At 45.4% G+C, this 12731-nt stretch overlaps 1 protein-coding gene across 3 annotated transcripts in view; it reads left to right on the forward strand.

Annotated features, from left to right (window-relative positions):
- The window catches only part of ARIH2 (ariadne RBR E3 ubiquitin protein ligase 2), a 50796-nt gene that overhangs the window by 33535 nt on the left and 4530 nt on the right, over positions 1–12731 (forward strand). For all 3 annotated transcript variants that reach the window (XM_027583611.2, XM_027583612.1, XM_027583613.2), the window contains 9 exons: positions 2547–2610; positions 4102–4252; positions 5134–5255; positions 6545–6654; positions 8397–8514; positions 9515–9565; positions 9656–9677; positions 11377–11528; positions 12340–12483. In XM_027583611.2, coding sequence (XP_027439412.1) covers positions 2547–2610; positions 4102–4252; positions 5134–5255; positions 6545–6654; positions 8397–8514; positions 9515–9565; positions 9656–9677; positions 11377–11528; positions 12340–12483 — 934 coding nt within the window. The remainder of the gene's footprint in view (positions 1–2546; positions 2611–4101; positions 4253–5133; positions 5256–6544; positions 6655–8396; positions 8515–9514; positions 9566–9655; positions 9678–11376; positions 11529–12339; positions 12484–12731) is intronic.

Raw genomic sequence — 12731 nt, forward strand, 5'->3', positions numbered from 1 at the left:
GCCTAACTTAGGGATAGACAAGATGGCTAAGGATATTGAGAATACTAGTGTGAGAAGTAGGAATAAAATCAGTTGAAGGAGGCATTCTGACTAGGTGGAATAAGGAAGTCACACATATGAGACCTTCTTCCCTGCTCAGCTTCCTGGATTCTGAGTAATGAGTTTTCCTGAGCTTTGTGTGACACTTTTATTGCCACGTGGTAATTGTTTTTATTTTTATTATTTTTTTAAGCTTTATTATTTATTTTAGAGAGAGTGTTAGAACAAGGGGAGGGGCAGAGGGAGAGAGAATCTCTAGCAGACTCCCCACAGAGTCTGATGCGGGGCTCTATCCCAGGACCCTGAGCTCATGACCTGGGCCAAAATCAAGAGTCAGACGTTTAACTGACTGAGCCACCCAGGCGCTCCTGTTTTTATTTTTCAATGTATGTATTCCATACCTCATTCCAGAAAGGAATTAAATTTTTATTATGAAATGTTTCTTTTTCAAAAATATATGTATGTGCACACATGTGTGTGATGTGTGTAGGTTTTAAAGAATGATAAAACAAACATACTTAAGTATCTGCCCAAATAAGAAACCCTCTGACCTTTATTCAGAAGCCTCTGATGGCAGTCTCTGCCTGGCCATACCCCCTTCCTTCCCCTCCAGAGTGACCAGTATCTTGAATTCGGTATTGATCATTTTCTTATTTATTGTTTTTTTTTTTTTAAGATTTTATTTATTTATTGGGATGCCTGGGTGGCTCAGTCGGTTAAGCGGCTGCCTTCGGCTCAGGTCATGATCCCAGGGTCCTGGGATCGAGCCCCGCGTCGGGTTCCCTGCCCAGCAGGAAGCCTGCTTCTCCCTCTCCCACTCCCCCTGCTTGTGTTCCGTCTCTCTCTGTCAAATAAATAAAATCTTTAAAAAAAAAAGATTTGATTTATTAGAGAGAGAATACAAGCAGGGGGAGCAGTAGAGGGAGAGAGAGAAGCAGGGAGCCTGTTGCGGGGCTCGATCCCAGGACCCCAGGATCATGACCTGAGCCAAAGGCAGACGCTTAACTGACTGAGCCACCTAGGCACCCCTTCTTATTCTTAAATTATATATCCTTTAGTTTTGTATGATTTTGTGTTTTTGTTTTTTTTTAGGCTCCATGCCCAGCATGGAGCCCAGCACGGGGCTTGAACTCATGACCGTTGAGATCAAGACCTGAGCTGAGATCAAGAGTCAGATGCTTAATCAGCTGAGCCACCCAGGTACCCCTAGTTTTGTATGTTTTTAGAACTTAACAGACATGGAATCATGCTGTATGTGTTCTTCAACTTTTAAAATTAACAAGGCTGCATTTTATGACATCCATATTCCTGTCAAAAACCATTTGTGAGTTTTAGTTTTTTGCTGTTACAAATAATGCAGCTCTGAAAACTCTTGTGCATGACTCCTAGTGTCATATATTTTTCTACAGTTGAGTATAAAAACTGAGAGTATCTGTTCCTTAGCTTTACTAAATGGCAAAATGTTTCCAAAGTGATTGTATCCTGTTATAGCCTACCAGTGGTATATGAGTGTTCCTGATGCTGTCAGACTTGAAGTTTTACAATCTGCTGGGTATAAATGACATATAATCGTGTCCCAGATTATTATGGAGGTTGAGCATCTTTTCTTGTTAAGGACCATTCATGCTTTCTTTTCTGTGAAATGCTTGCTCTGTCTTTGCCCATTTTTTATTGTTACTTTCTTTTCAAATGGACTTGGAGGAAGTTTTCTTTTTATTTATTCTGAATATCAGTCTTTTGCCAATTATATATGTATTGAATTATCTTCCGTTTATAGCCTGGCTTTTCACTTTATGGTGTTCTGGTGACCTGAACTTCTTAAATGTAACATAATTGGTCAGAGTTTCTCTTTATGCTTTGCATTTTTTTTTAATTTTTATTTAAATAATCTCTACACCCAACGTGGGCTTGAACCCACAACCCCAAGATCAAGAGTAGCATGTTCCACCGACTGAGCCAACCAGGTGCCCCTGCATATTCTTTGTCTTAAGATATCCTTCCCTATTCTGAAGACACAGATATTTCCAGAAAGGAGTTGAAAACAAACATGGTCCTTCATAAGTATTTTTCTTACAATTTGGTGTCTTTGAATCAGGGTTATTATTCTCATACCAGTTGAGGGCTAAAAATTGAAAGAGATGGGGCACCTGGGTGGCTTAGTTGGTTAAGCATTTGCCTTTGGCTCAGGTCATGATCCTGGAGTCCTGGGATCGAGCCCCGCATCAGGCTCCCTGCCTAGCGGGGAGCCTCCTTCTCCCTCTCCCCCTGCTTGTGTTCCCTCTCTCGCTGTGTCTCTCTCTGTCAAATAAATAAATAAAATATTTTAAAAAATTGAAAGAGAAAAGTATTTATACCAAAGTAAAAGGAAGCTTGGTACTGTCAGAAGGTAATTAGATACAAAGACACTTTAGTGCAAACGCAGCACTTGGTCTCATCTGGTTTTGTTCAGAGGTTAAAACGTTTGTCTTCGTTTCTGAATCCCTTTATTTCGGCTTTTTGTTTTATAGATACAAGTCTAATTCTGCTCAGCTGCTCGTTGAGGCTCGAGTTCAGCCCAGTCCCTCGAAACATGTGAGTATCTCCCACTTGAGCAAGGCTTCTCTTGACACACATGCCTCTTGCTGTGGCTTATGGTGTTATTGAGAACCATCTTGCTTTGTTTATAGTACAACATGCCTGAGATTTTTGTTCCAATATGGGCCTAAATCTTCCATTTCCATTTTAGTTTAAAGAGTTTCCTCATGGATGAAGAATAAATCATTGCCAGTCCTGGGGCCCTCTCCAGCCTCACCTTCCTCTTTACACACAGCCTGTACTCCGTTCCTGCTGGGTTCCTTGGTGTTCCCAAGCTCACCACATGCCTCTTCGACTGCTTGTGCCGGCCCTGGCCTGGAATGTCCTGACCCTATCCCCATCTTTGCTTGTGGGAATGGAACTCATCTTTAAAGACCCAAATCAGGCTGTCTTTCACAAAGCCTGTGATCTCTCCTCTCCAAACACATCTAGTTATGTCTTGAAGTCTTTACCTGTGTGATGTAATGAGTCACTCATCTTTTTCAACTCCCCTACCAGACTGTGTGCTTTATGGTTAGGAACCATATCTTACTATGCATAGCAATGTCCTATGTATTTAGGAGTTTGACAAACATTTGTCAAATGAGTAAGGGCCATGTCAAAAGCACTCTTTAGGAGGGAGAATCAGGGTTCAAATTACCCCATAACTTTGTAGCTCTCAGGAGAAAATTTCCAGAAGCACATTGGATAAAAATGAGAATATAGCCTTTTTCCTCCAATTGTTTTTTGTATTTCCAGTGGACTAACCAGAACCTAATGTAAACCTGTAGTGGACTTCTCTGTCAGTTTGTGGCTTGGGCCAGGGATCCCACATTGTCTTTGTCTGCCAGTTCGTATAGCGTGGCATGGATTCTGGAGTTCAAGCTTTGCAGTTATTTGCCCACGTCCTGGAAGGTTTCTTCCCTGGTAGGAGCCTTCCTCATCCCTCTAAATTAATTGTATATTACATCTCTGCAGTGTGTTAAGGATGAGTTGTGAGTTAGTAAAAACTGTAAAGTTTTGTGTTTTGGGCATATCTGTGGGAAAAGCACTGTCTTTGACAAGTAAACCTGCAGTGTGGTATTGTTAGAAACTTAAGTAGCAGCTCTGTGCACCAAATGGGGCAGTTCATAAAAGAAACCTGGTAGCCTCTAAAAGCAGAATTTGGACTGAATGACCTTTAAGGACCTTTGGCAATTTGGAAATTCTGAGTTTTTCAGCCTGACATCATAAACTAATGTAAGTTCTCCTTTCAGCCTTCCTCGGCCTCTCTGAATCCTAGTGATTGTGCAAGCCCAGCTCATGTGCCACCTCCTTCAGGAAGCCTTCCTGATCTGTGCTTTCTTTTGAGAATTTTTGGGACCCACAGAGGCCACACATTGCAGTTGAGTTCTGACACTTGTTGCAGGGTCAGGCTCGCCTCCCATGCACCTAGCTGCATCAGGCACCCCTGTGGCCTCCCAGGATCTGAAGGTTCCTCTTCACTCATTTGGATCTGCCTCTCCCCAGGTTCCCACGGCCCACCCCCCTCACCACTGCGCAGTGTGTATGCAGTTTGTGCGGAAGGAAAACCTACTTTCTCTGGCCTGTCAGCACCAGTTTTGCCGTAGCTGCTGGGAGCAGCACTGCTCAGTACTTGTCAAGGATGGCGTGGGTGTGGGTGAGTCTGCTGCAGAATTTGTAAAAGGCTGGCATGAAGTATTTATCTTCAGCTTTGCCCTTGCAGGTACTCAGGTCAACTGTGTGTTTTCTTCTGAGCCTGATTGGGGTTTTTATTGTCAGAACCATTAGTTTCCAAACACATCAGGCTGAACAGTGGCAAGATTTTCCCCAGTCCTGAGCAAAATGAGAAGATTAAGGCTATTGTTTGGGCATATATGTAAATGTTGGTGTGAGTGCAAGGTGAACTTCTGGGAGAACTCTCCTTTAAGCTACCTACCCTATCTTGATGCCCCAAGTGGTAGCTATAACTCAGAAACCCTCAGAGATTGCTGCTATTTAGGTAGCATAACACAAATCAGATTTGGTGATTGGTTATAGGAGTGTTTGTCATGCTATGACTTGATGGTATTAGAACTCAATTAGCATCCCATTTACAGTATCTGCAGAATCTCATTGTGTTGGGTGGTAGTCACTTGCACGTAATACTAAATGTCACAAAACAAAATTGTTAGTCAAGAACCATATAGGATTTTTTTTAAGTTAATCTCTGCACTCCATGGGGGGCTTGAACTCAAGTCCCTGAGATCAAGAGTCGCCTGCTCTATCAACTGACCCAGACAGGTGCCCCAAGAACCATATAGGATTTTTTAGATGATACTGCTTTTTTAGTGGTGCTATTTGTGATATATATGTAATTTGAGGTAAATTTTAGTTGTGTCACTGCAAATACGTTAATTTCTCTCTCTCTCTTTTTAAAATCTGTGGCTTCAGGGATTTCCTATGTGGAATCTGAATTTGTTGGGTGAACGCAGTGGGGAAATATATTATTGTCATGTCTTCTGCAGTGTAGTTATCCGTCATGTTGTCTTTGTTCAACAGGAGTCTCTTGCATGGCTCAGGACTGCCCACTCCGAACACCAGAGGACTTCGTGTTTCCATTGCTGCCCAATGAAGAATTGAGAGACAAATACAGGCGCTACCTCTTTAGGGACTATGTGGAGGTATGACCAGCCCCTGTAGTTGCAAGTCTGTCTTCCTGGGCCTACCTTCCACCTCATGCTCATCACAGTCACTTTGTAGACAAGGCTGCCATTGGATGCTATAATTTGAAGAAAGAGCTTGTGGCTTTTACAAAGTGGAGAAGCCACTAGAGTGGTAGTGAGGAACACAGGCCCTGGAGTCAGGCTGACAATGACATGAATCCCAGGTCTGTTACTTCCTCGCTGTGTAGCCTTCCACCTTTTATTTGACCTCTCTGAGTCTTCGTTTTCTCTGGTAGAATGGTCAGGCCTCCTCCCCTTCCACACAGTTGCTTAAACTGTGTATTGTATGGCAGGGAATGAACACGAGTCAGGGCTATCTCAGGAGTTGCTGTTGCATTTGGTTCACTGTGTGATTTATAAAGCACAGAGAAGGGGTATTGCTTTTTGTGCAATTTGAAAACTTGTCCAGGATTCCAGCGTGGTCACTTTTGGATTCCCTCCCCTCCTTTGGGCTCCCGACTCAGGCTTGCAGCCTCCATGCAGCATAGTTCTCATAATTTTCGTCGATGGTGCCTGAGCTTACAAGATTGCCTAACTGGCTGGGTCTTCTCGTACATGGGCTACGGGATAAACAGTGCCTTGTTCCCTGTGCTGTTTGCTGCCTTTGGTACATGCGTGAAGGTCATTGAGCCTCTCAGAGCTTTTATTTTTGTTTTTGGGTAAAATTGGTGTGTAACATTATATTGGTTTCAGGTATACAACATAATAATTCAATATTTGTATATGCTACAAAGTGGTCACCAAAGTAAGTCTCGTTACCATCGTCACCATATAATTGACCCCCTTCACCCATTTCACCCACCCTATAACCCCCTTCCCCTTCTATTCTCTATATCTTTGAGTTTTGTTTTGTTTATTCATTTTGTGTCTGCACAGAAGTGAAATCATATGATACTTGTCTTTCTCGGTCTTATTTCACTTAGAATAATACTTTTAGATGCACAGCTGATTGGGCTGTGTTCCTTTCCAGACCTGTGCACTTTTAGCTCACAGATACAGTTCTGTACTCCATTTTATAATCTAGCCTTAGATCATTCTAGTGAGCTGCTACCTAGTTTTAGCTAAACATTCATAGGTCTTTAATATCTGCCTAATGCTGTTCTTTGTGACATCCTTTCTGAATTCCTATAGCCCCTTGATAGAAGTCATCGGCTGGAAGGACAGAAGGTGTTTGAGCTGCAGGGAAGTCTGATTTGGAAGCAGTGACTAGGGGATGTCCTCATTGTTTCCCCTTGGTGTGTTCACAGAGTCATTACCAGCTCCAGCTGTGCCCTGGTGCAGACTGCCCCATGGTTATTCGGGTACAGGAGCCTAGAGCTCGCCGAGTACAGTGCAATCGGTGCAACGAGGTGTTCTGGTAAGAGCGAGTGTGGGTGCTGAGCAGCCCTGGGCTCCTGCCTTGTCCTCCAAAGCACCACTGCTGTTGCTGTGGGTGAGGGTGGAGCTGGGAAAGACAGGGTCTTTGAGCCTAACTAGCAGCTCTGCTCCGAAGGGGCAGGGTGTGTACCCAGCATCTCATGTTCCACGGGATGTTTGATAATGCGCAGTCTAGAAACAAAAAAGTGGCACAGATTCTTGGAGAATGTGCTATGGTTTGTGCTTCTGAGACTCATGGCACAGAGATTGTCTATGTTGGTATGTGTGTGCCTGCACAGATAATCGAATATTACTGTGTTTGAAAGCTACAACCTTCGGCGTTTGAATCATTCTCCATCTTGGCCTTTGTAGGCTAATTTTATAATGCTACAATTCATAAAGATAGTTTATATCTACTTGGGTTGCTCTATTCAGTAGATACGGGGATAAAGTGTACTGAAGACTTACCATGGGAAAGACACTATTCTCATCTCTTTACCTACATTGTCACAATTGTGTACAATTGATACTATTGCCCTCATGTTAATAGGGGAGGAAATGGAGCTGCAAGGCAATGGCAGAGCCATAATTTACGTCCACATCTGTGTCTGTCCCTAATCATGCCTCCCTAAGATGATTCCTGGTGGGGCTTCAGAGAAACTACATGGAAAATGGGGTGTGTGTGCATGTGTTCTCGCCTTTCAAACCATTGTTGAGGGAGTCTGTGGCTCACCAAAGATTAAAAACCACTAACATAAGGGTGCCTGGGTGGCTCTGTCAATTAAGTGTCTGACTCTTGATTTCAGCTCTGGTCTTGATGTCAGGGTCGTGAGTTCAAGCCCCATGTTGGGCTCCATGCTAGGCGTGGAGCTTACCTTAAAAATAAATAAATAAATAAGAACCACTAATGTAGTTGCACTCCATCCTTTGTGTCCCACATTTTTTTTTTTTTAAGATTTTTTTATTTGACAGATAGCACAGGCAGAGGGAGGGGGAGAAGCAGGCTCCCCACTGAGCAGGGAGCCCAACACGGGACTCAATCCCAGGACTCTGAGGTCATGACCTGAGCCGAAGGCAGACACTTAATCAACCGAGCCACCCAGTTGCCCCTTTGTCCCACATTATGAACTTCTTTCCCTGGGACATGTGTTAGGCTGTTTGCCTGAGTGTCTTTACTATCCAGACGTTGTGTTAGCTTGGACAAAAGGGAAATTAAAAACATGGAAACCTAGCCGGATGAGTTGTTGGAGTGTTTTCTTTTCTGATTTTAAGTTTCAGGCATTGTCAGAGGTATTGGCCCTGCAGACTGAACAGGTTCTGTCATGTACATCCTGTGCACATCTGGCTGGGAGTCAAGTCAAGGCTCCCAAAAAGTGGATCTTGGTTCTTTTTGGGTCTGAGCTGAGTTACCTGTCTCAGAGCACCTCGCCATGCCCTTTGAGAAACTGAACTCTGAATTTGACATCCTTTAAGGGAGGGTTAACACCACGCAGGATATTTAAGACAGAAGCATTTTATTTGGGTTTATTAAGAGTGTGTCTTAGAAGTGCTTAGATTGAAGAGATATTCATACAGTATTTCGGTATAGCCCTGGGTAAGTAAAGATCCCAAAGGCCTTGAGAAGTGACTTGACTTCTTTGAAAAACTCTAATTCAGGATCTGTTGGCTTGGACAGAAGGAAAATTGAAAATATGGTACCCTGACCTAACAATTATTTGAATGTTTTTCTTTTCTGGTTTTAAGTTTCAAGTGTCGTCAGATGTATCACGCCCCCACAGACTGCGCCACAATCCGGAAATGGCTCACGAAGTGTGCAGACGACTCTGAAACAGCCAACTACATTAGTGCTCACACTAAAGACGTAAGGACTGTATCTTACCTGTCATGGATCTGCCCTCCTTAATGCTGCCTAGGGCCTCACCCAGGAGGCTGGCCATTGAGAGCAGAACACCCAGGGCCCCAGGGCCCTTGCTGGAGGCTGCAGACCCTTGCCCAAACTTGGCAGAGTTTGCAGCGGACTATCATAGCATGTGTTGGATGCGTTTATTTTAATAAAATAATAAACTACCTGGAAAAGTTTGACCCATATGGTGAATAATTAGAAGAAAACCTGGTTTTTTTTTTTAATGCCTCCCAGGCTTTAACAGCCCTGGGAGGGAGGTGGTTGATAGCAACATGTAGTAAAGAGCAAGGCTCTGATGCAAGCCCAGGCATGCCCAGTTCTCATTCTGAAACTTCCCATGGGAAAACGTGGCCCTCAGCCCCTTGAGCCCTGGGTGACTCAGCACCTACCCTGTGCTGGTCATGTGCTGAGTTGCTGCACTCACAGCATAGCCATGACCGTGACCTCATTAAACATAGTCTGCTTTGTGGCAGTGGGAGTGCAGAGCGTCAGACTGGTCTCTGCATTGCTGCCGAGGTTGGGGCATCTCTCAGATGAGAGCAAGTGAGCTTTAGAGGTTGTTTCCTTGCCCTCTTGTGGAAACAGAAGTCCAGGCAAGCTGACCAGGACTTGGTCCAGTGTGGCAGCTCGTGTGTTGCTTTGGCATTCTTCCCAAGCAGGAAGGCTTTGTGCTGACTCAGCTTGTGCTTAATCTGAGCAGCCTCGTGGCAGAGACAGATGGTGGAAGACTTAGTGGGGCTCAGCCGGTGCTTGGAGTGTTTGAGAGCCAAATGTGCTGACCTCATTTCCTTGAATTGCTGTTCCAGCCTCAGCGACCCGCCACATTTAAGTGAGATGCTCCTCCCCACAAGGGCTCGCACGATGAGCTACTGGGCACGGGTGCCAGGAGCTTTGTGTAATTTGTCTTAGAACCGGCCTGGTCGTGTGTGAGCCTAATGGCGCCCTTCTGTCTCCTCAGTGTCCCAAGTGCAACATCTGCATTGAGAAGAATGGAGGCTGCAATCACATGGTGAGCAGAAGCCCGTACCCTTTGCATATGTGCCATGGAGCCTTTGGTCAGCCTGCCCTTAACATGTTCTCTTCTGTTTCCCTCTGACAGCAATGCTCCAAGTGTAAACACGGTGAGTCCCAGGCGTGGTACACAAGGCCCAGGGGCACAGTCTGCATTTCTTGTGCCTGGGCCTCCACTGTTTAGTGAGTGCTTTTGTAGTGAAGTGACAAAGGGTGGCCTCAGTCACTTACAGTACCCAGCCTAAAGCAGCTCTTGATTTTTTACTTCTTTCTGGTGCCTCTTAACAATCTCACTGCCATCTTGCTGACACAGATAGTCAGAAGTCAAGGTTGGGATGACTCTTAGACCTTAATGATCCTCAGTCATCCAAGAAGATTTTAGTGTGCTCTTTTTATTTTTGCCAAGGCAGGTAAGTAATGTGGGGTTTATCTGTGCTACCTTACAGGTTTCTTTTTAGAACAGGCTGTTTTATTGGAGGGAGTAACAGAAGAGTCTTCCTTCAAGGTTTTACAAAGTTTCCACAAGGGCTTCTGATTTGGCCTTTTACATCTTCGTCCATCAGGAGTAGCTTACATGGAACCTATTGGTTTTGCTTTCCTTCCTGCCAGATGAAGTAAAGAAATAAAATTTGTTCAAGTAGAAAGTATGTCCAGGCAGGTCTCCTACACAGCAGTTTCAATGCTGACCAGAAGGCCCTGAGGGTCCCTCTTTGTAACGGTCCATCTAATGGTATTCCTGTGTTTTCCCAGGAGCCCACCATAATCAGAATGGACATGGCAAGGTGTTAGAGGGGAACAGTGGCAGTGAAGTGTAGAATGAAGATAGGCCGTGGGTAGTGGCATATTTCCTCTGTGGTATCCCACTCTGTCTTTGTGTGTTTGAGTGAGAGGGACGTGTTATCATCCACTTAGAACAGTGCATAAGACTTGCATACAGTTTAAAGAGAAATGGCAAGTGAACACCCTGGTACCCATCATATTCCTTGCACCCAAGAAGTCCCCTGTGTGTCCCTCCCCGTAGTCTCCCCATCGCTCACCACCCAGAGTTAGCTGCCATCCCTTGCATTCCTGTATAGTGATCACCTATACGGGCAACCCTAAGCAGTGTAGTAGTATTTAAGACAGTAGCAAGCACCACCTAACTAATTAAGGAGATAGCGGTATTGCCGCTGTTTAGTGAAGGCTCCCAGGAGAAGAGAACGACTTCTGGGTCTCTGAGGGTCTCCCCAGATTTTATGTGAGGTCCTTTGGAGAAGTCAGTGAGCCAACTTGAATCCTGGGAAACAGGGTTTCCCCACCGTCAGGGTCTTTGTCAGAGACAGGATATAGATCAGACAGGATAGAGATGTAGCCATCTAACAGCACTGTGGTTGGCCCCTCTCCATTAGACCACAGTAATTTATAGATATTTGGTGGATGTTTATTTTTCTCTCTTCACTTCCTCAGTGTAGAAGCAGGCTCGTAATTCTGAGTAGGAACTATTGGGTAGCTATTGGTTTTATAGAAGTGTTCTTTAAAAAAAAAAAAAGACAAAATAGCAGAAAGTCTTTATTCCCAGCTTTGTGTACAAAATATTCTTAGGACAGGTGGCTATTCATATTGGCAAGGAAAGGCTACAGGGACAGTGTTATGTGACAAAGAGGAGAGGTGCACTTTCCTCCTGGAAAGAGGCACCCTTAGGAAGTTCTGGTCAGGTCACAACCCCGCCCCACCCCCCTTTCACAGGATCTGTCTGTCCCACTGCTTTACCGTTGGAGGAATGCGGGCTTATCTTGTGGGTGTAAATGCCTCATTTTCTATTCTTTGCAGACTTCTGCTGGATGTGTCTAGGAGATTGGAAGACCCATGGCAGCGAGTACTATGAGTGCAGTCGGTACAAGGAGAACCCCGACATTGTCAACCAGAGCCAACAAGCGCAGGCCAGGGAGGCCCTCAAGAAGTACTTGTTCTACTTTGAGAGGGTAGGCATCTTCTTCTGCGGCTGCTCCTCATGAGTGGGCTTCTTCCCACTGGCCTGCTGAGGCAGAATTCTCAGGGACTGGTATGCCGGTCCATGCACACACAAGTCAGGGAGAGGAGCTCCTGCAGTGGGCCTGAGTGATGCTTCCAGTAAATGTGACTTTCGGGCTCCACAGGGCAGCCACGACCAACAGTGCTCTTTGAATGATGGATTAAAGAACAATGAGGGGACCATCAGATAGTCTTTTCCATCTGGTACCATCTTAGTCAAATTTAGAGGGCACTTCCTCCCAGGAAGACCCTTCAGAAGCCCAAAGAGGGTGGCGCATTTGCTTTCTAAACACAGTAGACCAGTGGGTGCCTAGCTTTGTTTAGTCTTCAGGGCTGAAGCCCTGTTGCCCTAGATGGTAGAGTGATCTGGCTGGCAGGCCACTGCTTAGGACAGGGTTAGTAGTTTGGACTGAGGAAGTTCCCCTCCTGGGGCACTTGAATGGCTCCATCGACTGGGCGGCCAGCTCATGATTTCAGCTCAGGTCAGGATCTCAGGGCCCTGGGATCAGCCCACATTGGGCTCTGCACTTAGCAGGGAGTCTGCTTTTCTCCGTCTCCCTCTGCCCCTCCACCCTGCCCTGCATGCGTGCGTGCTCTCTCTCTCAAATAAATAAATCTTTAAAAAAGAAGAAGTTCTCCTCCTGCACTTGCAAGGACACACAGTCCCCATAAGTTAGATGAAGCTGTGGCCATGCTGTGCCAACCAAGGTATCTATTCTGAACTTATGTCAGGACTTGTGTACCTTTCTCTATACCCTGTAGTGGGAAAACCACAACAAGAGCTTGCAGCTGGAGGCACAGACATATCAGCGGATTCATGAAAAGATTCAGGAGAGAGTCATGAATAATCTGGGGACGTGGATCGACTGGCAGTACCTACAGAATGCTGCCAAGCTCTTGGCCAAGGTCTGTACCACCTACCCCTTCTGATCCCTGGCCCAGCACCTGGCCCTGTCAGGCCCAGACGTCTGAGGGTGGGAGGCAGTGTACGGGGCAAGGGAACACAGCACTGTGTCGCTCTACATGCTTCTGCTTCTGGGCCCACATTTCCCTGGGCTCTGCCCACTGAGGACCCAGCCTGCTGCTGGCTGCCAGGGGATTTCCAAGAAGAGTATTCCACTACCTCAGTCATAGGGAAGGAACTGCAGGGAAAA

This window comes from Zalophus californianus, chromosome 1, assembly GCF_009762305.2.
Source record: "Zalophus californianus isolate mZalCal1 chromosome 1, mZalCal1.pri.v2, whole genome shotgun sequence".
Classification (NCBI taxonomy): Eukaryota; Metazoa; Chordata; class Mammalia; order Carnivora; family Otariidae; genus Zalophus; species Zalophus californianus.